This window comes from Argentina silus, assembly GCF_951799395.1.
Source record: "Argentina silus genome assembly, chromosome: 16".
In the NCBI taxonomy this organism is placed as follows: Eukaryota; Metazoa; Chordata; class Actinopteri; order Argentiniformes; family Argentinidae; genus Argentina; species Argentina silus.
In genome coordinates, this window is record NC_139670.1 from 12,379,507 (window position 1) to 12,404,970 (window position 25,464).

General features: G+C 44.7%; 1 protein-coding gene across 1 annotated transcript in view; it reads right to left on the reverse strand.

The window, feature by feature from the left end:
• The window catches only part of LOC310817534 (dynein axonemal heavy chain 17-like), a gene marked incomplete at its 5' end in the record, with an annotated part of 32,237 nt that extends 8,619 nt beyond the window's left edge, over window positions 1-23,618 (reverse strand). Inside the window, 64 exons of the mRNA XM_083688170.1 lie at window positions 85-249; window positions 419-623; window positions 845-967; window positions 1,232-1,467; window positions 1,553-1,745; window positions 1,978-2,093; window positions 2,275-2,482; window positions 2,934-3,151; window positions 3,262-3,357; window positions 3,501-3,665; window positions 3,889-4,122; window positions 4,302-4,463; window positions 4,624-4,890; window positions 4,996-5,187; window positions 5,403-5,567; window positions 5,830-5,991; window positions 6,136-6,227; window positions 6,377-6,524; window positions 6,692-6,794; window positions 6,964-7,129; window positions 7,354-7,561; window positions 7,824-7,997; window positions 8,241-8,523; window positions 8,754-8,902; window positions 9,134-9,261; window positions 9,406-9,538; window positions 9,657-9,794; window positions 9,905-10,132; window positions 10,228-10,366; window positions 10,491-10,648; window positions 10,768-10,872; window positions 10,974-11,130; window positions 11,339-11,499; window positions 11,723-11,854; window positions 12,044-12,151; window positions 12,249-12,374; window positions 12,516-12,668; window positions 12,778-12,904; window positions 13,053-13,144; window positions 13,241-13,465; window positions 13,707-13,829; window positions 14,084-14,206; window positions 14,352-14,600; window positions 14,783-14,935; window positions 15,204-15,290; window positions 15,405-15,521; window positions 15,652-15,874; window positions 16,025-16,194; window positions 16,445-16,699; window positions 16,949-17,134; window positions 17,256-17,399; window positions 17,597-17,731; window positions 17,959-18,062; window positions 18,248-18,356; window positions 18,529-18,675; window positions 18,850-19,045; window positions 19,309-19,577; window positions 19,901-20,017; window positions 20,189-20,356; window positions 20,622-20,708; window positions 20,838-20,990; window positions 22,407-22,532; window positions 23,060-23,252; window positions 23,599-23,618. Of these exons, the coding sequence (XP_083544296.1) occupies window positions 85-249; window positions 419-623; window positions 845-967; window positions 1,232-1,467; window positions 1,553-1,745; window positions 1,978-2,093; window positions 2,275-2,482; window positions 2,934-3,151; window positions 3,262-3,357; window positions 3,501-3,665; window positions 3,889-4,122; window positions 4,302-4,463; window positions 4,624-4,890; window positions 4,996-5,187; window positions 5,403-5,567; window positions 5,830-5,991; window positions 6,136-6,227; window positions 6,377-6,524; window positions 6,692-6,794; window positions 6,964-7,129; window positions 7,354-7,561; window positions 7,824-7,997; window positions 8,241-8,523; window positions 8,754-8,902; window positions 9,134-9,261; window positions 9,406-9,538; window positions 9,657-9,794; window positions 9,905-10,132; window positions 10,228-10,366; window positions 10,491-10,648; window positions 10,768-10,872; window positions 10,974-11,130; window positions 11,339-11,499; window positions 11,723-11,854; window positions 12,044-12,151; window positions 12,249-12,374; window positions 12,516-12,668; window positions 12,778-12,904; window positions 13,053-13,144; window positions 13,241-13,465; window positions 13,707-13,829; window positions 14,084-14,206; window positions 14,352-14,600; window positions 14,783-14,935; window positions 15,204-15,290; window positions 15,405-15,521; window positions 15,652-15,874; window positions 16,025-16,194; window positions 16,445-16,699; window positions 16,949-17,134; window positions 17,256-17,399; window positions 17,597-17,731; window positions 17,959-18,062; window positions 18,248-18,356; window positions 18,529-18,675; window positions 18,850-19,045; window positions 19,309-19,577; window positions 19,901-20,017; window positions 20,189-20,356; window positions 20,622-20,708; window positions 20,838-20,990; window positions 22,407-22,532; window positions 23,060-23,252; window positions 23,599-23,618 (10,194 nt within the window). The remainder of the gene's footprint in view (window positions 1-84; window positions 250-418; window positions 624-844; window positions 968-1,231; window positions 1,468-1,552; window positions 1,746-1,977; window positions 2,094-2,274; window positions 2,483-2,933; window positions 3,152-3,261; window positions 3,358-3,500; window positions 3,666-3,888; window positions 4,123-4,301; window positions 4,464-4,623; window positions 4,891-4,995; window positions 5,188-5,402; window positions 5,568-5,829; window positions 5,992-6,135; window positions 6,228-6,376; window positions 6,525-6,691; window positions 6,795-6,963; window positions 7,130-7,353; window positions 7,562-7,823; window positions 7,998-8,240; window positions 8,524-8,753; window positions 8,903-9,133; window positions 9,262-9,405; window positions 9,539-9,656; window positions 9,795-9,904; window positions 10,133-10,227; window positions 10,367-10,490; window positions 10,649-10,767; window positions 10,873-10,973; window positions 11,131-11,338; window positions 11,500-11,722; window positions 11,855-12,043; window positions 12,152-12,248; window positions 12,375-12,515; window positions 12,669-12,777; window positions 12,905-13,052; window positions 13,145-13,240; window positions 13,466-13,706; window positions 13,830-14,083; window positions 14,207-14,351; window positions 14,601-14,782; window positions 14,936-15,203; window positions 15,291-15,404; window positions 15,522-15,651; window positions 15,875-16,024; window positions 16,195-16,444; window positions 16,700-16,948; window positions 17,135-17,255; window positions 17,400-17,596; window positions 17,732-17,958; window positions 18,063-18,247; window positions 18,357-18,528; window positions 18,676-18,849; window positions 19,046-19,308; window positions 19,578-19,900; window positions 20,018-20,188; window positions 20,357-20,621; window positions 20,709-20,837; window positions 20,991-22,406; window positions 22,533-23,059; window positions 23,253-23,598) is intronic.
• Window positions 23,619-25,464: the final 1,846 nt, after the last annotated feature.

Genomic DNA, 25,464 nt, shown 5'->3' on the forward strand with positions numbered 1-25,464 from the left:
AAACCTGAGAGATACACAACACACACACCGGGCTCAGCTGACTCAACAACCATCTGCCCCCCTGGCACAGGGTGATGATGTCACCTTCTCCTCGATCTCAGTGGCGGTGCACTTGGTGGTCTCCAGGTTCTCCACCAGGGCTGTGTCCCCCAGGAAATTCCCTGAGGCGGCAGACAGGCGAGCCAGCAGGGAGTCCTCCAGCTGCTTCAGAACGATCTTGAAATTGTTCTGCTGCTTCGTCAGGTCAGCCTGCACAGAGGGGGGCACAGTAGTCAGTCCACCTCCACTTCCTTCGTTATGTCACACACAGGACTCACAACTCCACTCACACCCTTTAGAAGCCGTATAATTGTTCCCTTAACATTCACCTCAGTACCTCCAGATTTCTATGGGTCACACAGTGCCACTCACTACTCACCTTGAGTTCTTCCAGGTCTGGCCTCTCCTTAGCGACCACGGCAGCCAGTAGCTGATCCTCCAGGCCATCCCGTGTCACCAGGAAGTTGATAAGAGTACACTGCGCCTGCATCTCAGGCTTGTAGTGAGGGTTGAAGTACTTAGTATGCAGGATCAGACGGAAGTTAGGGTGGTACTCCACCTCCTTATCGCCTATGCGGATACACCTGGGGGAAAACATGGGAGAACCTAGAGATACAACACTTCCTCTAACCCCAAGTGGGGTGATTGTAGCATGAGGGGACATGGTGGATAAGGGTTAACAGTGAGGCGAGGCATCCCTGTGGGGTGAAAGATGACTCAAGGTCAGTGATAGGGGGTTAACTGTGCTCTGCTCAGGTAGGTAGAGGTAACCAGAGGTTATAGAGGCGATGTAGGAGTGACTTACTTGCCCTTCTTGATAGTGATTCGGCCCAGTAGTGGGTCCAGCACTGGTTCCACAGACTCACTGATGTTTTCTAAGAGCAGAGTGTCTCCATTGGACACAGCCATCTCAATGCTGTCCAGGTACCTGCAGTCACAAGGGGAGAGAAGCCAGATCAATTACCGCCTGCTGTGCTCATCAGACCTACAGACTGGCTCTACTCCTTCATTCAGGAGGGGATGTTTGAAACAATAGAAATACAATGTGCCTTCACCAAAGTACTTAAACAGTCCATAAACAAAAGGAAAACATTCCAAATGAAAGAATTCAATGATTTATGGTGACATGCACATGCAGAGAATTCTATCATTAACAGAGTGCTTCTGGACCATGTCTGAGACAGTAACTGACCCTTTTTGTCCGAGGCGTATGATTTTGAGGCTATCTCCATATTTGTTTTTGATCCATTTGATGCCCTGGAGCTGGGCGTCCACAATGAGCGGCCAGCGCTCCGTGTTGCACAGGATGGTGGCGTTTTCGATAGACATGCGGTCACTAGGCAACCCCTGGTTACTCCAGGCAGCAATGTCAGCGTCGTCTGTCAGCAGCATCAGGGGGTCCAGCCCCTCTGTGATTGGGATAGGGACCTGGGGGGGGGGGGGGGGGGGGGCACAATCATTCAAGTCTTTTAACATGATGAAGTAAGGGAATGTTTTGAGAATGAGTGTGTACCTTGAGCTCCTTGAGGTAGGGCAACCAGTACTTGTCCATCAAGTCAGTGCGGAACTTCTTGCTGAAGTAGCCCACATAGGAGACGAAGGCTGAGATGAGCATGACATCACCGCTCAGGGTCTTTTCCTGGATTTTAAACTGGGCCACCGACTCAGACCAGCGGACCTTCTCAGAGGCTAAACCCCCCACCAGCCTGACAGACACAGTCACATAATCACACCAGATCAACATATAGAGACTGAGAAGAGATTGTAGATTTCTTAAATCAAAGAAGTAAACTAAAATAATTTAAAGATTACATCTATACATGGGGTCAAATGATCAAAGACACAGCTTGATGATAAGCCAAGGGGGCATGAAGCTTATAGTGTGTTTTTCAGCTGTTTAGTAAATGTAAATGATGCTGTAGAGTGCTGTGGCTTTACCTGTTGGCCAGAGAGATGGTCTGATTGGTGGCGTCTGCCTCCTGCTGACACTTCAGCTTGTCGGCTGTAGCTTTCTCAAACTCTGCTGTCAGCTTGGCCAAGTTAGCATTCAGTTGCTGAAGACAAGACACATCTCTTTAATTTGGGCTTTTCTTGTTTTATTTTTTTTGGATAATTTAGATGTTAACAGCATTTTTTGTATAAAAGTATAGCCTGAAATATCTACTATCAAGTATTGTATGAAACATCTAACTACAAGTCGTGTTTTCAGATATGAAACTTCTGTCTCGCACTCACATTGATCTTGGACTTGATGATGGAGAGTTTGTCCGAGGCTGCAGCCAGCTCAGCGTTGGCCTGGCTCAGGGCCTGCCGTTTGGGCTCCACATCACAGTACACCTTGTAGAACCTCACAATGTTAATACTCCACGAGCACAAACCCGCAGCTGCAATGGACTTAGACCGGATGAAGTCTGGTTCAAACGTGGGGTCATTCTCAAACGGCCTGTACAAGGGACGAGCAAAGAGAAGCACATTTATGTTTATAGTAGATTCACCAGATACATAACAATAAGCTTCAAGTTTATTTAGTTTTAAAGTGCATTTTCAACAAGGTCTCAACACACTATATATCCTATAAAAAACAGACACATTAACAAAACACATACACATAACATAAATAAAAGCATATGGGTACACAATAATCTTGACATGGGGAATGGGGAAAGGCAGTGGGGAGGGGGAGTTGCTAAGGGCAACCATATGCAGCTCTTAAAAGGTGGGTTTGAGGTTAGTCTTAAAAGTGGTAATTGTCACTGACCTCCTAACAAAGGCATGTATTCACAATCAAATCAAATACAAAACCAAGCTGGTGAGACTACAGATCCATTCTCTGATAAGATTATCAGCAAGTCAGAAAATCTGGATTTCCTGATTAGCCAGCAAAAAAACCTCACTGGAAAGCCTTCATGCAGGCTTCAGGGATGTTCTCCTTGTTGTAGTTGACCAGGGCATCCAGGAAGGCGTCCACTTTGGCCATGGTGTTCTTGGCAGCCTTCCAGCTCTTGTCTTTGGGGACCTTTCCTCCAGGAGCCATCAGGACCATCACAGCTGCTAACACATTAACTACCGCCTCCGGGGGAGAGCCAAATGACTTCAACTCTGTCAGGTTGTTCTGGGGGAGATTTACCATTGATGAATGACAGAGGGAAAGAAACATCCATCACTGAACCACACACACAGACGCACATGCACACACACTTTAAAAGCTCTATTCCCACTAACCTTGTTAAGAGTGTTGAGAGCCTCCTGAGCTGCCATCAGGGCAGGCTCTGCTTTGGCCAAGTCTGCCTCACAAGATCTCTGTTTCTCTCCCACATTCTACAAACACACAAATACACTCATAGTATCAGTCACAGCGGCTGAAACAGTTCTGGGGGGACATTTACTGTTGATGAAAGGGAAAGGCATATCTATCACTGAACCACAGCCACCCAGCCACCCATCCACACACACACACCTACCTTAGCAATGACTTGCACTTTGAGCTCCTCATCATTGGCGATGACCTTTTCCTTTGACACTTTCTCTGTTTCCACGCCTACCACCTCAATGAGTTTATCAGCGTCCTCGTTTTTCTGCTTCAGTTCCACCTCCTGCACCGCCAGCTTGGCCTTTAGATCATCCACCTGACAGAGCATGCATGTGATGTGACCAACACTGCAATGACTATCAGAGAACGGGACAGTTTCAGTTCTGTATTTAATAGAGGATGATGTCTGATGTTCCTGATTAATCTGTACAAAAATCATTAGGTACACACTGTTGTGAGGAACACATTTTACATTGCTACGGAGGGGTTTTATTGTAAATCCCCTGTGTGTGTTGTGGTCTCTGATTCCCCCTCCTGACCTGAGCAGAGGTGTTCTCCAGCTTGGTGAGTCCATTCTCCAGACGCTCCATCTTGGACAGCAGCTCACTCCTCTTGATAGCCAGCAGGTTCTGGTAGAGTTTGATCTGCTCCAGGAAGGTCTTGGGTGTGGTGTAATTGTAGCGACGGTCCGACGTCAGGTAAGACTTGGACATCTCATTCACTGTCTTATGTACAAAGGACATGAACTGGCTCAGAGAGTCCTTCACCTCCGGCTAGGGACAGATAGGGAAAGATCACCCACACACCCCCCCCCCCCCCCCCACACACACACACACACACACACATACATACAGGAACACAGTCATCTTACTGCACAATAGTCTGCTAACATTGGAGTTTGTGATGTGGAGGACATTTTGAATTTAAAGAACTGTATGACGTCTGACATTACCATGATGCCCTCTGTCTCAGAGAGGAAGCGAGCGCTGACAGACGTCAGCGCCTCCTCTGGCCACTCATGGAACCAGTCGATGGAGGTGCAGTTGACGACTGCTGGGAACTTGCGCGCCCGCACCCTCAAAGTAGAGCCCACCGGAGAGAAACACAGGATCACCTACAGGACAACGCACACCTCTGAAACACAACTCAACACACCCAGACTAAACGTCAAATATTGGAGAGTACAATAACCTTTCATTGAATAAGGATGAGATCCCTTTCATTCGTATCCTATAATTTTAGGGACATTTTAGGGGTAAAAGTTAAGGTGTTACCTTGAGCTGTTTCCTGACTCTGTCGATGAAGAACTTCCAGCAGTTCTCTCGTGAGTCAGGTATACCCACTGCCTTGACCTCGTTCCTCATGGCTGCGATGATGTTCTCCACCTCGTCATCCTGGAATAGGCCAGGGATCTCCCCAGATGCCAGCAGGTCATTGATCAACACCAGGAACTCTTCCTCTGCCACTTGGGAGTCTGTCATCAGGAACACTGTGCCAATGTTCTTCACCCCAGCCTTCATGTACTGGGCTGCTACGTCCAGCTACAGAGGAGAGAGGGGGAGAAGGGAAAATAATAATAATAATGATGATGATTGATTATGTGTTGTGTGTGTGTGAGTGTCTCTGTGAGTGAGCAGCATCTGTACCTTGAGGTCTGCGATGCCGTAGCCCTTCCTCAGAGTCATCTGGAACACCTCCAGGTTGGAGATGCTGGCAGCGAGGCGTGAGAGGGACTGCTTGCCGCTACCGCCCACCCCCACCAACAGAGCATTACCACGAGGAGACTCCAAGATACGGTTTATACGACAGATATGAGACATGGCATCCTCAAACAACACCTGCACCGAACACACGCGCGCACACACACACACACACACACACACACACACACACACACACACACACACACACACACACACACACACACACACACACACATACGGTTACATAGGAGAAAGCTCTCTCTGTATGTCTCATCTCAGGTTTAAATGCTCTGAATTCTTTGAAAAGGGACTGGCCATTCTCTAGCAACCGTCATTTTTGTGCAACTTGCCAGGTTCATGATCGCGTTGACTTCGTTGTAACTGTCCAGCCCCTCCAGGAGAAGCTTGTTTAGAGCTGCCCAATCTGGGATGGCAAAGTATTTAGGCTCACCAATGCCTTGGGAGAAATGGCAATAGATGTTGGGCTTCTCAAAGAGAAAACCTGTATCAATATCCTGCAGACAGAAGTAGAACACACACCAATCTGTTAACATGACCAAGAGAGAAGTCTAAAGCACATTAGAGAACATGGTTACTTTGATACAAGTTATTATTACATAGCAGAAGAATTGACCTCTTCACTGTTGACATTTACCCATTGTCTGCCCACTATGTGTTTTCTGTTCATTCCATTCAATCCTAACAAAGTGGCTGTAGTCTTAGCTTGTTATGTGGTTTTGTCCGCCTATCTACCATGTTTTGGTGTTTTCCTTGTACCTCAAAGCACTTTTTGCAGATTTCTTCTTGGATCTTCGCAAACAACTCCATGTCCTTTTCTTCCACCAGCTTGTCCCCGTAGACGCGGTCACACTCGTGCAACCAGAGACGCACCAGCTCTGCAGGGGTCTTCACACACTCCGGGGAGGAGAACAGCAGACCCTGCCAAGGGAGAGCACAGATGTGGTGACTGGTCAGTAGAACAATGTCAACTGGAGAAAGGGAATCTTACAAAATTATATCAGAAAACCAACTTAAAAATGTGTTAACTGTTCTACTCTACAGATGTGTGAGAGAAAGGTTTACTTGGAATATGTTGGACAGGTCTCTGAGGTTAAAGACGTAGTGAAACTTCACAGCCGTGGGGAGAAAAGAGGAGGAAATCCTCTGGTGAAACACTGTTCAAGTGAACACAGAAATTAATTAGCATAACATCCAGTGTCAGGGGAAAACATACTGTATTCTCTGACAGTCGTTTTATGTCAGTTTCATGTCTGTTGTAATGTGACGTCATATACTGTATCTCTGTTCTATGGGCTGTTCTCACTCAGTGCACAGGTGACGAGAGAGGAGCAGAACTTCTTGATGGCGGGAAGGAAGCCGTTCATCTCCATATGCTGGGAGAAGATGGAGTTATAGATGCTGTGGAGGGCGTCTTGGCCAGGGAAACTCACTGCAAACACACAGAAGTGCCTCTGGAGGAGAGAGAGGGGGGTTACATCACAATACATTACACAGTAATAATTGAATGCAGTGGGTTAAGAGTAGTCAAATACAGAACATCCTCATGATATTTTATAATCCAGGCTTCAGTCTACTGTTATGGAGCCCCTGGAGAACATGGCCTAGGCCTAGTGAGCACCTGCAGTCGTGGGTCGATGGTGAAGCTGCCTGCTGTGGGGTTCATGCAGGCTACATACTGGCAGTTATGGATGTCCTTCAGAGTCAGCTTGGCTCTGTCATACCTGAGCAGGAGAAATGAGGGGGACAAAGAGAGACAGAGGGATCATGAGCGAGAGGGGTTGGGGATAGACCCACTGGGAATGTATGCTGAGATATTTAACTCAGAATGCTACTTTATAGTGTTTAGAGTGGTCATGTTGTGATGCATTTATGTTTTGGTTGTGGTCACACCAGTGTCCGTGGTCCATGTGCTGGCGGATGAGTGTGTGCGGAGCCACAGTGAAGTACTTGTCCACCTCGGGCATGTTCATATCATCTATGAAATAGATGAGACTCTTGTTGCCAGGTGGACCGTAGTTCCTCCCTGCTTTCTTCTCAAGGGGTTTCTCCAAAATAGCTGAGCAGAATAAGAGTTAGGGTCAGGGATCTAGAACCAATGAATCAATAAATCCTAAATAACTAGATTCAGCCCTTTGTTATGCATACAATATTCTTACACCCAATATTTAATACTGTATATATTCAACATCAGATGTTTCGAACAATATCATCAGAATGAGTAACATGAAATGTCTGACTGTTCCTGTCTCAGCTCTGATACAGTAGATTGACATACAGTACCTTGCAGCATGGCGGAGGTGGTGTAGAAGTTGAAGGGCACTGACTGCACCACGTATTGGTCAGTGCTGAGGCTGCGCAGCTTATCTCCCATTAATACTGACTTGCCGCTGCCCGCGTTCCCCACCAGCATCACCGGCCGCTTGCGTACCATCAGCATGTCCATAAAGTAGCGGATTCGGGTTGTCTCGGCTGTGTGTACCAGAGAGGCCTGGGGATCCACAACAATGGTAAAGTCAGCAAAATGACTCTAAAAACCATTCAATATCTATAACCACTTCTATATACCACTTCTTCTCCTGATGACACTGCAGCATGTAATTTTTAATCAGTTCATTTATGAGGAACTTTTTTCTACATCACCATTCCAGAACGGTTTGCAAATGATAATGAAAAAAATACAACAATCTAGGAGTTATAGATAAAAAGAAAAGGAGCTGAGTACAGATTGAGGGACAGGGAAGAACTTTGACCTGGAGTGGGAGATCTGGGTCCAGCAAGAACTTAGGCACTCTCTCTGTCCAGGAAGTGAACTTCTTTGACTCGCTGTCAATGCAGTAATCAAACACAGTCCCATGGGAAGGGAACTTGATGGTCTTGAACTCATTGACCCACCATTTGCTGAACTCCAGGCGGTAATCTGTCAGCTGAGGACCAAACACAGAGAGAGGGAGAAGTCTTAGAGTAAAGGCCCCATTTTGGCAATGCTGTGTTGTGGAGATGTTACCAAAAGCTACCATAATACTCACAATACAGCAACATCTATTTTTAAACCTCTCTTTTTGCACTGTCAATGAGAGAACAGTAATAAATCAGAAAAATGATGAGTAAACTATAAACTATAAATTTATAGAATTAAATAAATATGAAATAACACAATATCTAAATACCTGGTCCTGGAACATGGCCCCTCCAAAGGCCCAGACACAGGCAAACACAAAGTAGAGCTCGTACAGTTCCTTATTTGAGTCTGGCGGGGTGTTCTCAGGCACTAACAGACACTCCATGAAGTGCAGCAGCGTCTGGACCAGGGTCACTTCTGGGATGGGGGTGATCTTCTTAAAGCCAAACTTGAGCTTCTCTAAGCAGGTAGGAAGGTATTTATCAAACAGGATGGACAAGTTGGCCTTCTCAGACTGATCGTCCCGCCTCTCGATCCAGCTGGACACAACCCTGCAGCAGCACAGAGGAGGGCTCACACAGGAGAACCATGCTCTCTGTAACCTCGAGTATAACACGGTTATACTTTATATGTCATAATGACTTAAATATGTTCATAGATATTAATATTGGTGGGTACAAGGGGGTCGCTCTTATGAAGATTGGACATGGGTATGCATCAGCGTAGATATGAATTCTGTAGAAAAATTTGTGTATTTTGTATTCAAGGGTGTGGTACTGACGGGTTCCAGCCGAGGTCGGCAGGGTTGACAAAGAGGATGCCGGCACGGGACACGGTGGCAGGAGTGGCCGTCCGCAGGTCTTTGATCTCAAACAACAGACGCATGGTGGAGTTCAGAGGAATACGCTCGTTACTGGCCAGAGTCAACACCTAAACACAGCACACTCACACACACACACACACACACACACACACACACACACACACACACACACACACACAGACAACATCAGAACACAACACACACACACACACACACACACACACACACACACACACACACACACACACACACACACACACACACACACACACACACACACACACACACAGTTCACAGTTCAGCAACAGAAAAAGAGTGTCATAGGTGAGCCCCCAGACCTTGTTGTCATCCATCACAGTGTTGAGGGACTCAATCCACATCGGGTCAATATCCCCATCCAACACGATCCACTTGGGCCCGTCATGGCTGATGTTGGCCAGGTCTCTCATCACACAGGAGAAAAGGCCTGGGACCAACAAGGCAATAAGCATGAGGGAATGGCCAGGCAGGTTCAACCATTCTGTACTTTACAGTTGCATAAGTAAGTGACTATACTGTAACTACTCTTATAGATGGTAATAGTAAGAATAAAGTGAGTTGGTGAGCATACCATCCTTCCACTCTCTGGTGGCAGGGTTGATGATGCCAAACAGCTCGTCGCAGGTCACAGCTTTGGGGTCCAGATCCACCACCACTGGCTTCTTCTTCATGTTCTGATAGGTCCTAATCAATGACCTCATCACCTGGACATGCAACACAAAAATGGCTGCTTTCTACAGCTGGGCTAGAACAACCAGAGAAAACACAATGCCACTGCACCACAACACAGGCCCTCTGTGGGCACTGCCTGGAAGGATGTACCTTGGACTTGCCGGTGCCTGCGTTGCCAATAATGAAGACAGAGTGTCGGACTGCAAGTAACTCCTCCAACTGCACCACCTTCAGAACAAAGTTGTCCTCCGCCTGCAGTTTCAGGTCCAGCACCGACTGCTTCACCACCTGAGACACAAACACATTTTTTTTTCATACTAAAACATTGTCTCATGTCTGTTCCCTCCACCTCAGTCCTAAGCAATGTGTCTAGGTAAGGAGAGGCAGCAGTTGCTGACCTTCTCAAAGTCCAGATCTCTCTTCCTGGGGACGTCCAGGGAAGGGAACAGGTCCCCAATCAGCCCCAGGAACACAGGTGTGTCATCCATCACAATCTTGGGGATGTTGAAGTCTCTCAGAGCTCTCATCAAAACCTCGTCCTCCGGTCGGCCCGGGTCTCCTCTCTTCAGAGAGCCTGCCACCACCAGCACAGACTTAATAGCACGCAGCCCCCAGTCATAATGGTCCTGTACACACACACATACACAAAAACGTTTAGTGAGGCAATAGACATACACTGTGTTTTAAGATGCATTGCTGTGTATGTCCAGATATGTGGTACCTGTTTGGAAAGCAGCTCTTTACAGAGTGTGTAGAGGGTGATGAATTTCCTGGCCAGGACTCTGGCATCGATAAAGCCCTCAGCCACCAACATGATCTCACAGATCAGCTCAAAGTCAGGCACCACCATGGCACACGGCCTACAGGGGAGAAACACAATACAAATACAGTCATTCAGAGAGAGTGAGAGAGAGAGAGAGAGAGAGATGGTGGTGTTGATGATGATGATGAAGACACATAGAGAGGGCTTGTGTGGTACAGTACCTGAAGAGGGCTTTGAGATTCTCTGGTAGCTCAGCTCGGCCAGCATAGCCTGGGTTCATCGTGATGAAAGCTCCCACCGTAGGAATTAGCTTGATGGTCTCTCCGAGGAAGTTAAAGATGGTCTTCTTGTCCCGAATACCATCCTGGACACACTTCACCTGAGTAGGGAAAGAGAGAGACATTTCTGTCACCACACAGGATAGAAAGAAATTGACAGGAAAGAAGGAGATATTAGATGAGAGCTAGAGGTTTTTGATGTTGATTATAAAAGCCTCACCTGTACAGCGATGACAGACAGCACCTCCACAGAGATTCGATTGAACTCATCGAAGCAGCCCCACGCCCCTGTCTGAGCCAAGCCTTTATAGATATCACCACAAGACTGGGAGGAAATACAGAATGCACTGGTCACTAGATTACTACATCGTTTTTGTTAGTGCAAGAAGTCTGCGCACCTTACAATCAGTGGGAGTGTGAGCTAACCTTGTAGTCCATCTGCTCAGAGCAGTTGAATACATAGACCATGATGCCGAGTGCTCGCCCTAGATCCTTGGTCGTCTCTGTTTTACCAGTACCGGCGGGCCCGGCTGGGGCCCCACCCATGATAAGGTGGAGAGACTGGGTCAGAGTGATGTAACACCTAGAGGAAAGACACACTTCACTATCATGAAATCACAGCTTAGACACAAAACACAACTCAGCATACATGAGGAGAGATCATTTGAGAGTTTAACTGAAGTTACACTTGAGTTAAAATGTAAAAAAAAGAAAAGAAAAGATCATTAGATAGATTAAGTCCGATGGCAGATCTGATGTCCAACAAGATTAGCTGTGGTTGGAGCATGCACCTGTCAGTAAGAGGGGTGATGACCAATCGAGGGGTGTTACCCAGGTACTCGTAGGAGTATCTGAACTGAGCGTCACAGATGTTGGCGAAGCAGTGCTTTTTATCATCGTCCCAGCGATGCCTCAGCTGAGACTGCCACATGAATGCCTGAACGTTATCAATCTGGAGCAGAAAGACAGAGAGCATGAAAACAAGACCTCAAACTGACATATTTTCTCTAAACTAAATCAGTGCTAGAGAAAATGTCTTTGACGTGTTTTGTTTGTTTTTGTTTTTTGAAAAAGTGGAAAAGTCTGAAAGCAATACAAAATATAACACTTCCACACATGTACACACTGTACATCTGACTGATGTTGTAAGGCTGATGCCCTGTTGGCAGGCTTGCCTTGGAGATAGTGAGTTTGGACACCACATCTCGAGCATGGACATCAATGGTGCAGATGGTCATGATCTTCTGGCGGTCTCCTCTAGAGAGTTCTCCAATCAGCAGTGAGATCAGAGTGTTCAGCTGAGTCACCTGTGGGGGCCAGAGGTCAAAACACACATGCAGCACATTTATAAGCGAAGTAGATAGAAAAGACGGTCGCATATGAAGCGGAGGAGAATATTTATATTCTATTAAGATGCTTTAAATTAGGAGCAACATTTTAACCACTATACAATACATCTTTGTCACGAAATTAGTGATTGATGTGTGAGCAAAGACCTGCTTCTTGAAGTAGTCCTTGAGGGCGTTTTCATAGCCCTCCTCCAGCCTGGCAAATGCAATGCCCACCTCAGTGGTCCACCAGATCTGAGTAGTGGCCAAGGCAATCTGCAACATCAAATCATGTCACATTATATCACAACATCAATCCCCTGTTGTTTTATATAGATTTGTATGTAACACAGAGATTGGTGTGAGAGCGGACCTGAGCAGGGTAGTCAAAGAGCCACTGCTCTCTGGGCTTCTCCTCATAGGCCTGGACACCTTCTCCAAACTCCATCTGCAGTGTGGCGCACATCCTTTCTAGGACCCTGTTCAGCCACACCTCAACCTGCACCACACACAAAAACATTTTAACTTCACATCAGACACGGCAAACATCACTATATATCACACAAAACACATTTTGAAACCAGCAGATGCAGAACATGAAGTCCCAAAAAAACATGTGTCTGGCCAGTGGAGCACACACCTGTCCTGAACAGTCACAGTCCTTGTCGAAGGTGACATACTCAATATCGTTAGCGTACATCCCCAGTGCCACCTTGATGGGTTTGCCACTGGAATCCAGCTGGAACTTGAGGTTGGACAAGCTGTCAAACAGCTTGGACAGGTGCTTGCTGACCTACAGAGAGGAACACAGATATCAACACATGGAAGACAAAGTGTGAAGCAGTGTTTCTCCTGTGAGGCTGCTCCCTGCATCTCTGCTCCCTGCCACCTGTGTACAGTACCTCCACAGGGTTGTTTCCATTGGAGAGGATGTCCAGCAGGTCGGCGGAGGAGACAAAGTAGAACCTGGGGAAGGCCAGGCGTTTGGTCTCCAGATACTCAGCCAGAGCCTTCTCACATTTAGCCAGCCTGGGGTGGTGAATACATAAGTGGGCAGTGTAACTGAAATGGCAGTCTAACTCTTATATGTACAACACTGATTTCTATTTACAAAATCAATTGTTCATCTCTTGACTGATCTAGTTCTTAACTTGATAAAAAAAAACAAAGCCTTTACCCAGTCTCCAAATCCTCCAGCTTCTCCAGGAGACCTTTCTTATTGGTGGACTTGACCACATTGGTAACCTTCACTGCCTCACTCATAATTTCCTACGGCACAACAAGAAAGTCGTATTATTACATGTCACTCATTATGTGGAGAGTCCGGTCCTACTTATTGCAAATGGTTTAGGAGCCTCTACCTACCTTGAAGTCTGTGTCAATAGTGTCAAAACGCTTTGAGTCTTCAGGGAGCTGGCAGCGGATGTCCTCAGAGCCGATGAAGATGCTCTCCAGATGGGTCCAGGTGCGCTGCACAGCGAACCAGATGGAGATGACAGAGTCTGCCGTGGAGAGCTTCTGCTGCCAGCCAGACACCTCCTCCAGGAAGTGGGCGATGTACTTTGAGGTCATCAGCGTCTGAAGTTGCACCTGGGGTCACCAGAGAGGAAGAGGGAGTTACATTGGGATGTCATGCATCTCAAGATTCTTCAGGCAAATGGGTCTCCCAGTAAATATGCCATGCCACACCTGTTGACTGTAGAGCCCTGATAATAGGGATCCCATCTGTGAATTTACTGTTCTCCAGCATTGTTCTCTTGTTGCTTCATCATATTTCTGGTAAAGATTATCTGGCTACGTCTAACTCTGGTTGAGGAGCTGTAAGCTGTACCTGGTTGTCCTCCAGTGTCTCCACCAGCTCCTCGTTAGGTTTGAGCAGCATGGTGCCTGTGCGTCCGTGGGGCTCGTGGTCAAACACCATGGAACTCCACGTGCTGTCCAGCTCAGCCAATGTCTGAGGTGGAGGTAAAACAGTGTTGGAGTGTCCCACTACAGCTGTGAGTTATTTATGTCAAACTGGACCACAGTAAATGACCCATTACTCTTCACATTACTGTAAGTTACTGGGACAGATTTATCAAATGTCCAAAATAAGCACTCATGTTTAGTATTTGGTAGACAATCCATTGCATGCACTGTATGTCTTCACTTGCAGCATCACAAACATTTAGCTGTAAACAATATGGTAAATGCTGTTTTTGTCCTTACCTTCTCCATCCCAGACTCTTTGACAGCCTTGTCCACGATGCTGCGCACCTCGTCCTCAAACTGGTGCAGGTTCAACTTCAGCAGGTCCTCAAATGTGGTCCTCTCAGACATGTCAAACTTCACCTGCCAAAGGAACAGACAACAGTGTGGTTGTAGTATTGAGTAGAACAGAACCCTTTATTGTCCTCAAGAAGGAAATCGTTTGTACAGATTAAATTAACAAATGAACACAACATTTTTTTAATACAATAAAAACCCTGCAGCGTACATTAGTTGCCATCATGAGCTGCAGCCAGTGGCGGTCTCTGATGGCTGGGTTCTGTAGGTCTCCCACCGCACGTAGTGATGTCATCATGTTCTTCACCATGCTGTCCAATCCGGAGAAAGCATCCCAGGCCCTCATCTCCTTGTCCAAACCCTTAATGTCCTTGGCGTATTTCTTGGTGTCCATGTCCATCCCTTCCACATTTATGTCCTTCCACAGGGTGGTCTTCCAGTCGTCCATGTTCCCCCGTACCTGCACACATTCAAACACCAGCCAACACTCAATGGCTCAGTCATTATAAGAACAACTATCTATCGATTGAATCAATGTACAGAATCTAATATCAATGAATCATCTCAAAATCATCACACAGCTTGATGGAAAATCTGAATCAAAGTTGAGTGCTGAGCTGCCTGTGAACTGTAGAGTCTTACCAGCAGGATCATGTCCCAAAGCTCTTTGAGCAGAATGATCTCCTTGCGGCAGGCTTTAAGCTGTTTGTAGTCAGGAACGTTCACCTCAAACAGACTGGCCGAACTCGACAGGGCCACCATCTCTCTCTCCAATGCCACAATGTCTATCTGAACCTGTTATCATACACACACACAGCAGGTTAGAAGTTCATCTGTTTGTATTAATGCTATATCCATGTGAGTCCTGTTGACAGATATCTCTTTTGTAGGTCCCTTGTAAACAGACTTTAAACAGTCCCCATTAAACAGACTTTCATTGTGTTAATCGACACAAATTACCACTCCAAAAGTTTCCATAAAAAGCACTGACATTGACCACTAGGAAAGAATGCCTTACAGTATGAGCCAGCTATACCCTTAGATTAGATGTTAAATCACTCACATCATCAAGAGCCTCATGTGGATTTTCAAAAGAGAAGACAAAGAATGGTTGCTGTCTGAACTTCTCTCTAAACTCATACTGCTTAATCTGTGGGGGATATGACACATATGACACAACATGAATATGTTTTAGACTATCACATTTTGCTCATAGTTCTTTCCGTGTTTCTGTGTATCGGTATACATGTATGTGTATCTGTACCTCAAACTGCTGGCACTTCCTGCGGATGATGTTGACTTCATTCATTTGCAGTGGAGCCACGTTCTGCTTGACTTGGAGGGATGTCTTTTTCACATTATTCCAGTGCTCTGGAAGATCCTAAACAACCACAGAAAGTAAACCATGAATTTTTGGTATATAAATGAACAAGAAGAACTGCTGTTGTATATAGAGGGTCTGCCCTACCCTTACTGCTGGTACAGTAAACTTAGACCTCTGTCTCTCCCACCTGTAGCTGTGCATGGACCTCGTCAGGCAGCTCCTCTCCATAGTCTTTGAGGAACTGGATGGTCTCTTTGAGGGGGGAGAACATATTGTCTGTGGCTGCCTGTCTGTCTTTCACCCTCATCAGGTGACCCATGACCTCCACCAGCCCCTGGTAATCTCCCTCTTCCACTGTCTCAGTCAGGCCTGCCTTCACCTCCTTAATGATGCCATCCAGGTCCCGCAGGCTGCCGACACACACACACACACACACACACACACACACACACACACACACACACACACGTTACAGTACTTCCTGCAGTAAACCTAGCAGCGTACCCAAAAGTTAAACTCTCACAGAGTACTGCTGTTGGTCTGTATCTCTGGGACAGTACCTGTTGGTAACTCTGTCTATGAGGTACTGTTTAAACATGAGGCTCCAGCGTTTGATGGTGTTGAGCAGGGAATGTTTGAAGGGACGGATGTCTATCTGGAGCCAGCACTGTAGCACTTTGGAGTTCTCCAGCTCCCTCACCTCACTGTACAAGCTCTCATATGTGTCTATCTGCAAGGGGAACACATCATTCAAAGCACTTTTAAGTTAGCCCCAGAAAATTACAGTTTTCTAAATCTGTCCTTATAGTAAATTGTCAGGGTAATTGGCATTTGGCAAAATATAGGAAATTTGCAGGGGACGCCACAGGATCATATTCATGATAAGATACAAATGTAAAGAGCAGTAATTCTGACTTTGTGAGGTCATCTTTTTAAATCCTGGATTAAACAAAGAGAATCATATTTCTCAATATTTGTACCTCCTCCTTGAACTCTATGAGTGTGGGGGGGTTTTTGGGCACAGGCTCGTCTCCGTGGGCCTCAATCTCCTCAGGTGTGAGCACTTTGCCATAGAGCAGGAACTGCTCCATGAACTCGTCCCTGTCATCCTGCCACAGGTAGGAGTATTTATACAGCACCTCCCTATACTCCTGCGCCTCCTTCATGGCCCCCGCCACCTGGCTCATCACATCCTCACGCATGTCCGACAACTCCGACATCTCATCCAGCTCTAACTGGGGTACACACACACAGGGAATACACTCAGACCACAGGTTACACATTCATACATGGTGCTTCTTCAGGTACCTTTCACAATAACAATTCCACGCAGAACATTGTCACACACAGTTTGGTAGTAATGACACGTGAATGTGTGTGTCAAAATAAATCTTAGGAATATCATAATTTGGAGAGCACTCTAACACTGGATTACACACTCAAGATAAACGCGGGGGAGCGAAGAGGTGTTGAACTGTACTCACTTGATAGCAGGTTTTATGGGTCATTGATATGCGTGGGACGAGCTTAGCAGCTTTATACACATCGTGGATGAGACCCTCAACCAGATCATAGAAGCTATCAGATATGCCAAAACTCAGAGAAGGGTAGAATGAGGTTTCTCCATCCTCCATTTCAAAACGCACCTCAAACAGCGGGTTTTTAATCGACTGCAATTCAAAACAACTTTCCAGTTAGTAACACTATACAACTGATAGAACAGAATTGCCAGACTGACTGCAAATTGCCAACAGACTAATGTTACAGTACAATTGATCTCAGGGCTGATACCTTGACATGCATGTTGCTGGCCAGGAACTTAAGAGACACGTGGACAACTTTAAATAACCCGTCCAGCACTTTGTCATCGATGTAGTCAACATAGGCCTCCCATGATTTTGTGCTGTCATCTGCTCTGAACAAGTTCTTGTTCTCCTACAGGACCAACACACAGCACATCACATGCTGATACAGTACATCTACACAGCACTGCTTATATGCTAATTTCTATGATCTCTTCCCTTGTTTAGAAAAGCGCTGTACAAATAAAGGTATTATTATTATTATTATTATTATTATATACATGCTTCTTAACTTTGTGTTTCATAACATGTTACACTTTCATTCTGTACCTCTGTTAATTTGTGCAGTTTCTCCCCAGACTCTGTAATGCTGGTGTACTTCTTATTCAGTGCTGCTTGCCTGCCATCCAGATCTAGCAGGGAGTTTTTGTCCTTCCTCTCAAACATGGGAGTAACTGACCACTCCTGCACTCAATCACATACACAACAACCATCATACATCTTCTCCAGGGCTACAGACGGAAAGGTCACTCGCACATCACACTATATTCATACAGAGAGACCTTGCAAAACCTACAGGACAGGCCAGTCTGGCAGTTTATGCTATGACATTTAGGCTAAGGCTATACTATATACTATATACTATACTATACTCATACACTTTCAGTGGGATGGTGTGTAGGATTAATCACCTCCATGATAAGATGCATGGCCTGGACATTGGCCTTGGCCTGGTTGATTCTTCTCTGAAAGTCATGAAGCGTGTCTCTCATCTGCTGGATGTACTCCCACACACCTGGCAAAACAGTCATGCTTTAGTGACAACATATACATCATCCTTCAGCACAACATGAAAGAATATGTAGGGAAAATTATATTGAACACATAAGATACACTAGGTCAGAAAATCTGAAATAGATGATCTGGAAAGTCTGTTTATGTCACCCTTTCTCCCCTTCTGAAGAGCCTGTACTACAGTACCTTCACTGTGCCAGCTCAGAGTGCTCTCAGCCAGGGCTAGTTTCTCATCGATGCCCTTCAGTTCCTCCTTGATGAGGGGCAACTCCACTGGGAGAACCCCAGCTTGGATCTGCAGAGGGGGGATATCACTACATACAGTGCTCCTTTTTTCAGATTATACTGTTTCCTTTAAGATCTGGTACTTGTGTTCTGTGTTCAAAAACATCCCAGTTCAACAACCGATATATACATTCATCAGTCTACAGTTTAGTGTTTACCATTCTTATTTACTACTACTATACCTGATTGTACCAGGACACAATGAGGTCCAGGTTGCCCACGTATATTCTGAAGGTTTCATTCTGCGCAAAGACCTCTGCGGCGCTGGGAGGGAGGTCCTCCTGGCCCTGGATGGTCAAATACTTCACCTCCCTAAGAACAGCCACCAGCTGGAGAGAGAGAGGATCAGACAGAGCAGCTCATTACTCCTTATAACTCCACATGCTACACCAGACCACAATCTGAGACATGCTAGGGTACTAGCTATTGTACAACTCCATTGGTGCCATCATGGCACCAAAAGTCTATGGTGTTTACTGAGTATGAATGGCTATCCTCCAGACCTGTTTGTTGAAGTTGACGCTGAGAATGTTGTTTTTAGGGTTGCGGAGCAGCAGTGGCTGATCCAGGTTGAACTGGCAGTCTATGTCCACTCGAGAGGTCCATCCTGAGTACACACTCACACAGTATTGATGCAGCAACCCCATCATCTCCTTATATTTCTGGAACACAAGCTTGGCCTCATCCGTCCCCATACACCTGAACACAACACACAAAGCTGAAAGTGTAGTGTTTGTCTTTTGCACTTCATAGTCTCGACTATCATCATAGTATTTCGTTCCATAGTATTATAGTAGCAAATGAGTTTAGGATGGAATCACAGATGCTCTTTGCATGGTCAAACATCAGATTCATCTGCTGACAGTAGCATGTTTGTCTGGTGGAAGCTCTTCAAATTTCCCTCGTGGATAATTAAGACTAATTTATCATTTGGGTGGAGGAAAATGCTATGTAGTACATACGGGTGTTGTATAGCCTTGAAGGTCTTCATAGGAATCTGAATGCGGTCTCGTAGCTCCTGGGCCCATTTAAGTTGGCCTGCTATGTGGGGCATGTTCTTGGCGATGGGCGGGATGCCCGTCCCCTGCTCCAGAGCTGTCATCTGGGCATCGTACACCAGCTTAGTGTGGTCCAGTTCTGAACTAAACATCTCCACCAGCTCCTTGTATTTGGAGGAGAACTGGACCTCAATGTGAGGCCGCTCAAGGATGAAGCCAAACATATCCAACATCTGCAAGAGTAAGGCACACACTGTATGTATGTTGTGATAGTATATACATACATGCAGTTCTGCCATACTTTTAACTTTTCATTTTTTTGGAAAGCAGAATTAACCTTGGAAGTACAATGTTAATGCATGTACAGTATTGATGTGACCTTACACTACAGTATGATATAATGCCTACAGTATGTTATGTGGAGGGTTCCCTGAGGCACTTAAGACCTTGAACAGTCTCCGATACATTTATTCTATGCAGACACGTGATTGTGATCTTAAGCCTTTTTGAGAAATGGGTTTGTATAGAAGAAGAGGCCCAGCAAAAGGTGTCTGACCTTCACAGCAGACTCTGTAGAAGCACAGTCATCGAAGGCCTGACAGAGGATGGTACCCAGCCGTCTCTCATAGTCTGTTATCTGGTCCTGGAAGTCCTTAAAGTTCTCATCAAAGCTCTGTAGGAGAGAGTAGCAGTGTTCTGATAAACAAGACTGGGGGTTGGTTTCTAAGAGATGACTGAAATCTTCATACCAAACCATCAAGGTTCATATCACAAATAGACATACAGTAATTTATAAAAAGATGTGATGTATTGCATTTCCATTTGATGTGGAGTAGTTGCATACCTTGTCATCTGTGTCAATAGCATCATATTTGCATTCAGCAAATATTTTGATAAGCTCCAGGAACTCATCATAGATGCTAAAGACCATGGTTCCCATGGTGCTGCCCCGGACCCCCTGAATGTCCACTTTCTCCAGCTTCAATAGCTCCACAGACACTGCGTACACCTCCTGATAGATAGAGGGAGACTGGTTAGCCAAGCCTGTGTGTGTGTGTGTGTATGTGAGTGTGTAATAGACATTACGCTGGCGCAATCAGTGAAGGTTTCGAACCTGCATCCTGTGTATTGCCAACACATGTGATGGCACGTCACCGAAATACCCAATGTTGACCAGCTACGACACCGAAAATCGAGCAATTCGATGGCACAGGTGGGGTGAGTTTACCATCTCAACTCAGTTACATGTGCATGCATGAAGCAGAAAGAAACTGTACCTCGATGGTCTGTAGACGCTGCAGGAAGGCATCCAGTCGGGTAAACACCAGATTTGAGGGGAATTCCCAGTTCTTGGTTTTTCCATTCTTGGGAACACAACAACAAAGAGACAATACTCTGAAAAAAGCTGTGAAACTTTGAACAGATCCCAGTGCACATGTGATGCAAGTTCTTGTGTGTGATTATAGCAAATTGGTCAGGGTGTGTGTACTGACTTTGAAGTACATGTCCATGTCCAATTTACACTGGTCGTATGTCTCTCTGAGGGTCACCAGGGTAACAATGCTCATTCTGATGTTCCCAAGAATCTCATCTATCTCCCCCTGAAGTCCCTTCATCACTTCTTCTGGGCCCAGGAAGTTCCTTGTCTGCAGCACAGAGGCATAGAATCATGTATGCCTTTCTCATAAATATCAGGTATCAAAAGAACATGATATACTGATATGTCTGTAAAATCTGATTTCAGTGTATTTGTATGATGATATGATATAGCTTTAATGTAAACTGCCATGTGAGTATCCTAATAAACTTGATTCATGTTAGTTATTGAATATGCTTTTAGTGTTACCAACAAACCAATGAATTTCTGTTTGTGAAATATTTCTCTTTACTTGAATGAAATACAGTGCCCTGCATAAGTAATGAAGCTACACTCCAAAAGTTTAGATTTGAAATCAAACAATTACTATGAGGTTAAAGTAGAGATTCTCAGCTTTTATTTGATGGTATGTGTGTACATATTGATTTTGGCTTGCCAAATTCAATAGTTTGGAGCATCATTAAAAAGAAAGAAAAGCACTGGTGAGCTCAGCAATCACAAACGGGCTGCTAGGCCAAGGAAGACTTCCACAGTGGATGACCGAAGAATACTCACCATAATTAAGAAAAAAAACAAAAAAACTGTCCAACAAAAAGCAACTGTCTCCCGGAGGTAGGCGTGAATATGTCAGAGACTACCATCCGCAGAATACGTCACCAGCCAAACTACAGCGCTTGCTACAGGGCATGTATAGCTGCCACTAGAACTGGCCAACTTGTCTTAATTGAAGAATGTAACTGCTGACAACAGCAGCAGAATGTATTCTGAAGTGTACAGAAACATGTTGTCTGCTCAGGTACATGCAAATGCCTCCAAATTCATTGGACGGTGCTACATCATACAGTCAAACAATGACCCAAAACATACTACCATAGCAACTAGGGAATTTTTCAGGGCCAAAAAGTGGAAAGGTCTTGACTGGCCAAGTCAATCTTCGGTTTTAAATCCAACTGAATATGCATTTCATTTCTTGATGATAAGATGTTAGGCTAAGAGACCTTAACACCTACTAAAGATGGCTGCAGTACAGGCCTGGCAGACTATCACCAGGGAAGATACCCAGCGTCTGGTGGCGTCAATGTGTCGCAGACTTCAGGCAGTTACTGCATGCAAAGGATTGTCCACCAAATACTAAACATGAGTGCTTAATTTGGGCATTTAATAAATCTGTCCCATTACTTTTGGGTACCCTGAAATAGAGAGACTATGCATAAAAAGTGGTGTAATTTCTGCATGGTGAAACCAAGATGTACACAAATACCATAAAATAAAAGCTGAGAATCTCTACTTTAACCTCATAGTAATTTCAAATCCAAACTTTTGGAGTGTAGAGCCGAAAGAAGAAAAAAATGCTTCACTGTCCCATTACTTATGCAGAGCACTGTATGTTTTGGTTTAAGATAATATGCTTTGGTTAAAGAGACATGAGAAAACATGCACACATGCACATGCAAACTAGGCCTACCATATCAATGAACAAGTTGCAGATCTCTTGGAGGATAACAATGATCCTTGCTGGGTGGCAGTAGTGTTTAGAGTTGGCCCAGGTCAGACAAACCGAGTGCATCACAGCTCCTACATAGGTTGACAGCTGAAAATAGGACATAGAGAACAAGGGTGTAAGGTTTTTGAAAGATAGTTATCTAAAAAAGACAGACACATTTGAGGCGGTTTTCACCTGTGAGTACTCCAACTGTTCAATGTCATCAAGTATCTTCTGCAGTGGCTTCAGATAAATCACAATATCACGTGCTTCCATCAGGCCTACAATAGGGGCAAGAGGTTTGTTTGTAACAAATAAAATAACAAAGTAGAACAATTTGACAAAATTGATTTGTGCCAACCTGGAGAGTTCTGAGTGAATAACAGTCACGTTTGTGTTACCTTCTTTAACATCAATGTAAATACTGCTCAGTGCTGGCCAGTACGTGCTTGCTGCAAGTTCAACTATATGTGCCATTTTACGAACTTTAGGGGCCATCAACTGAAATAGAAAAGGCATATGTTGACTATAATACACATTGCTGAAACCTGCTGCAGCACGGATACTACAACTGCAACTACACCAGAGCCAAACACACATTTCAAACTATTGCCTTTATGGATATCAAAATGTACCTGAGTGTATATACACTCCAGGTTCATCAGTCTATTGTTCCAGAAGTCCAACTCCACTTTTGGCAGTGGGTTCAGGCCATCCAGTATTGGCTGGGCTGAGTCTTTACTCAAAACTTCTGTCACTTGGTGAGTCCAGTCGATTATCACCGTTTCAAATGCATGCATCAACTTGCTGTCTATGGCCCTGGGGAGCCTATATTGCGGAGGGAATTAGAAAAAATAAGTTTTGTTCAGTTTTTGTTTAGTTTAATTGTGTAGGAAAGGTAAGACTTTCGGTGACTGATGGAATACCGGTAAGATAATTCCGAATCTCCAAGAGCATCGGCGTTTTCTGGTAGTGGTAAAAATGTTCTGCCTTTGATTTGACCTCCAGTGACGAAAACTTCATTCTTAAGTTTGTGTGCATGGCGAGACACATCATCTGAAACCACCTTAGGCCAGCGTTTGGTGTTGTCTCTGTTGGTGTGTAAAGGATAGACAACCTGCAGAAACACGTTAGAGCCAGTCAAACCGTTATTTCCTCAATAGAGCAGGCATACCAGTAGTGTGCTGTGGCCATCATTACGCCAACCTTACCTCCTCTATCACGCCAATAGTAGCGTCCACAGGCGAATTCGAGACGTCTCCAATCAATACATTTTTGATATTGTCTTTTGTGACAACCTCTTTATCCTTTTTGATAAAATACACAGCTTTGCTTTTAATATTTTGTGGAAATTCCAGGCTGGTAACAAGTTGGGATGCGGCATTCAGAAATATAACAAGGCTGGCGGTGTCAGATTTTTCAAAGAAATTGCCAATGAAAGTTCGGTTGTCCTCCCCCGCGATAAACTTGTGCCATTTGTCTTGCTTCAATTTCAAGACCTTTAAAGTGACATCCTGTAGGAATTCTATTCTTTTATCTTCTCCCTCCATATTTAGCTTGACAGCCAGCTGTTAGCTAGCTATTCCTAATTTATCTATATCCCCCTTTACTTGACTTCTCGATGACTAACTTCAAATAAACTGTCAAAAAAAACCGTTGACGTACATTTTGAAAAGTGTTCCGCGCGCTCAGTTTTCACCCATTCCAACGGTCATATCGTTTGCCCTGTCAATCATCAGCGACCAGAAGGCTCGAGGTGTCCAAGCATCAAGTGCCAAATGCAGCATCAAGTCAGACAAAATACTTAGACAAAGGAAAAATAGATAATATTTTGAGCATTTCCGATTTATTTCTGTCCGTGCAAGCTTACACAAAAACGTGGCACTCTTTAGAAGCTACTTTTTATGATACAAAACAAGACTGAGAACTTAACATTAAATGATATTATGCAGTCTAGATAAATAAACTATACATGCTTGACGTACATTTTCATAATCAGTGCATTGAGAACAAAATAACTAAAAAAAAAAATCAAATGCATTTCTGTTAATGATGAAGAAAAACAAACACAGGTCAACATATGATGAGGACATGATGAATTATGTCACGTCAGATTTTTAGCACATTTGTATAGCTGGTGGTTGAAAATGTCTGGATGTTAAGTTCAAAAGAATAATAATGTTCTCAAAATGAGTCAGCCATACCATGTCCATTAATTCCAGTGCCATGACTCTCTTCGAAGCTGCACTATGAATTCCTTGTATAACATATATTATAATATATTACATATTTCAATCTTTCACATAACAAATCCTTCCCTGCATGTATTTACTATCTACTTATCAGAATATTGTACTAAGTATTTCTGAATATTTTAACCTGAGTGAAATGATATGTTATGTCTCCCACTCACTATCTACCTCCTTCTTTCTTTCACTCCCATTCCATGTGAATATGCAGATGTAATTAATGAGGGGTTAAAACAAAAAGAGCTAAACTAACAATAATGGCCATGGCAATTGCATGGCAAGGCTTTGGCATAAAAAACATTCTAATGACTTCTTAGATCCCATATCGCGCCCTGGCAATTGCTCCACTCTTGGTCCTCGAGAGCTGCAAAGCATGCAGGCTTTTGTTCAACTCCATCACAAACACATCTGATTCATTCAGCCAATCATGGTCTTGATTAGTTGAATCTAGTAGTGCTCGGCACGGACTAAAGACTGCACATACTGTGGTCCTCCAGGACCAGGAGTTGGGAGCACTGGACTAAAGGGAAATCCTCATCTGTAGCCATAGAAAGTGGTTCCTATAGTAACAGTCAACACATTGCAGCAGGTATGAAACAACAAAAAGCTTACTCAGAGGAGAGATGGAACCGTGGTTTGTTTCTGTAGTGACATGACAGCAATGTGTGAGTGAAACCCTCAGAAAGAGGATTTGTGTAAAAATAGGTTTGCGTTGCTTTCATCTAGTCATTTATATCAAAGCCCTACAAAGAGTCATCAGTGGCAAGTTTATAAAATCTTCCACATTCAGT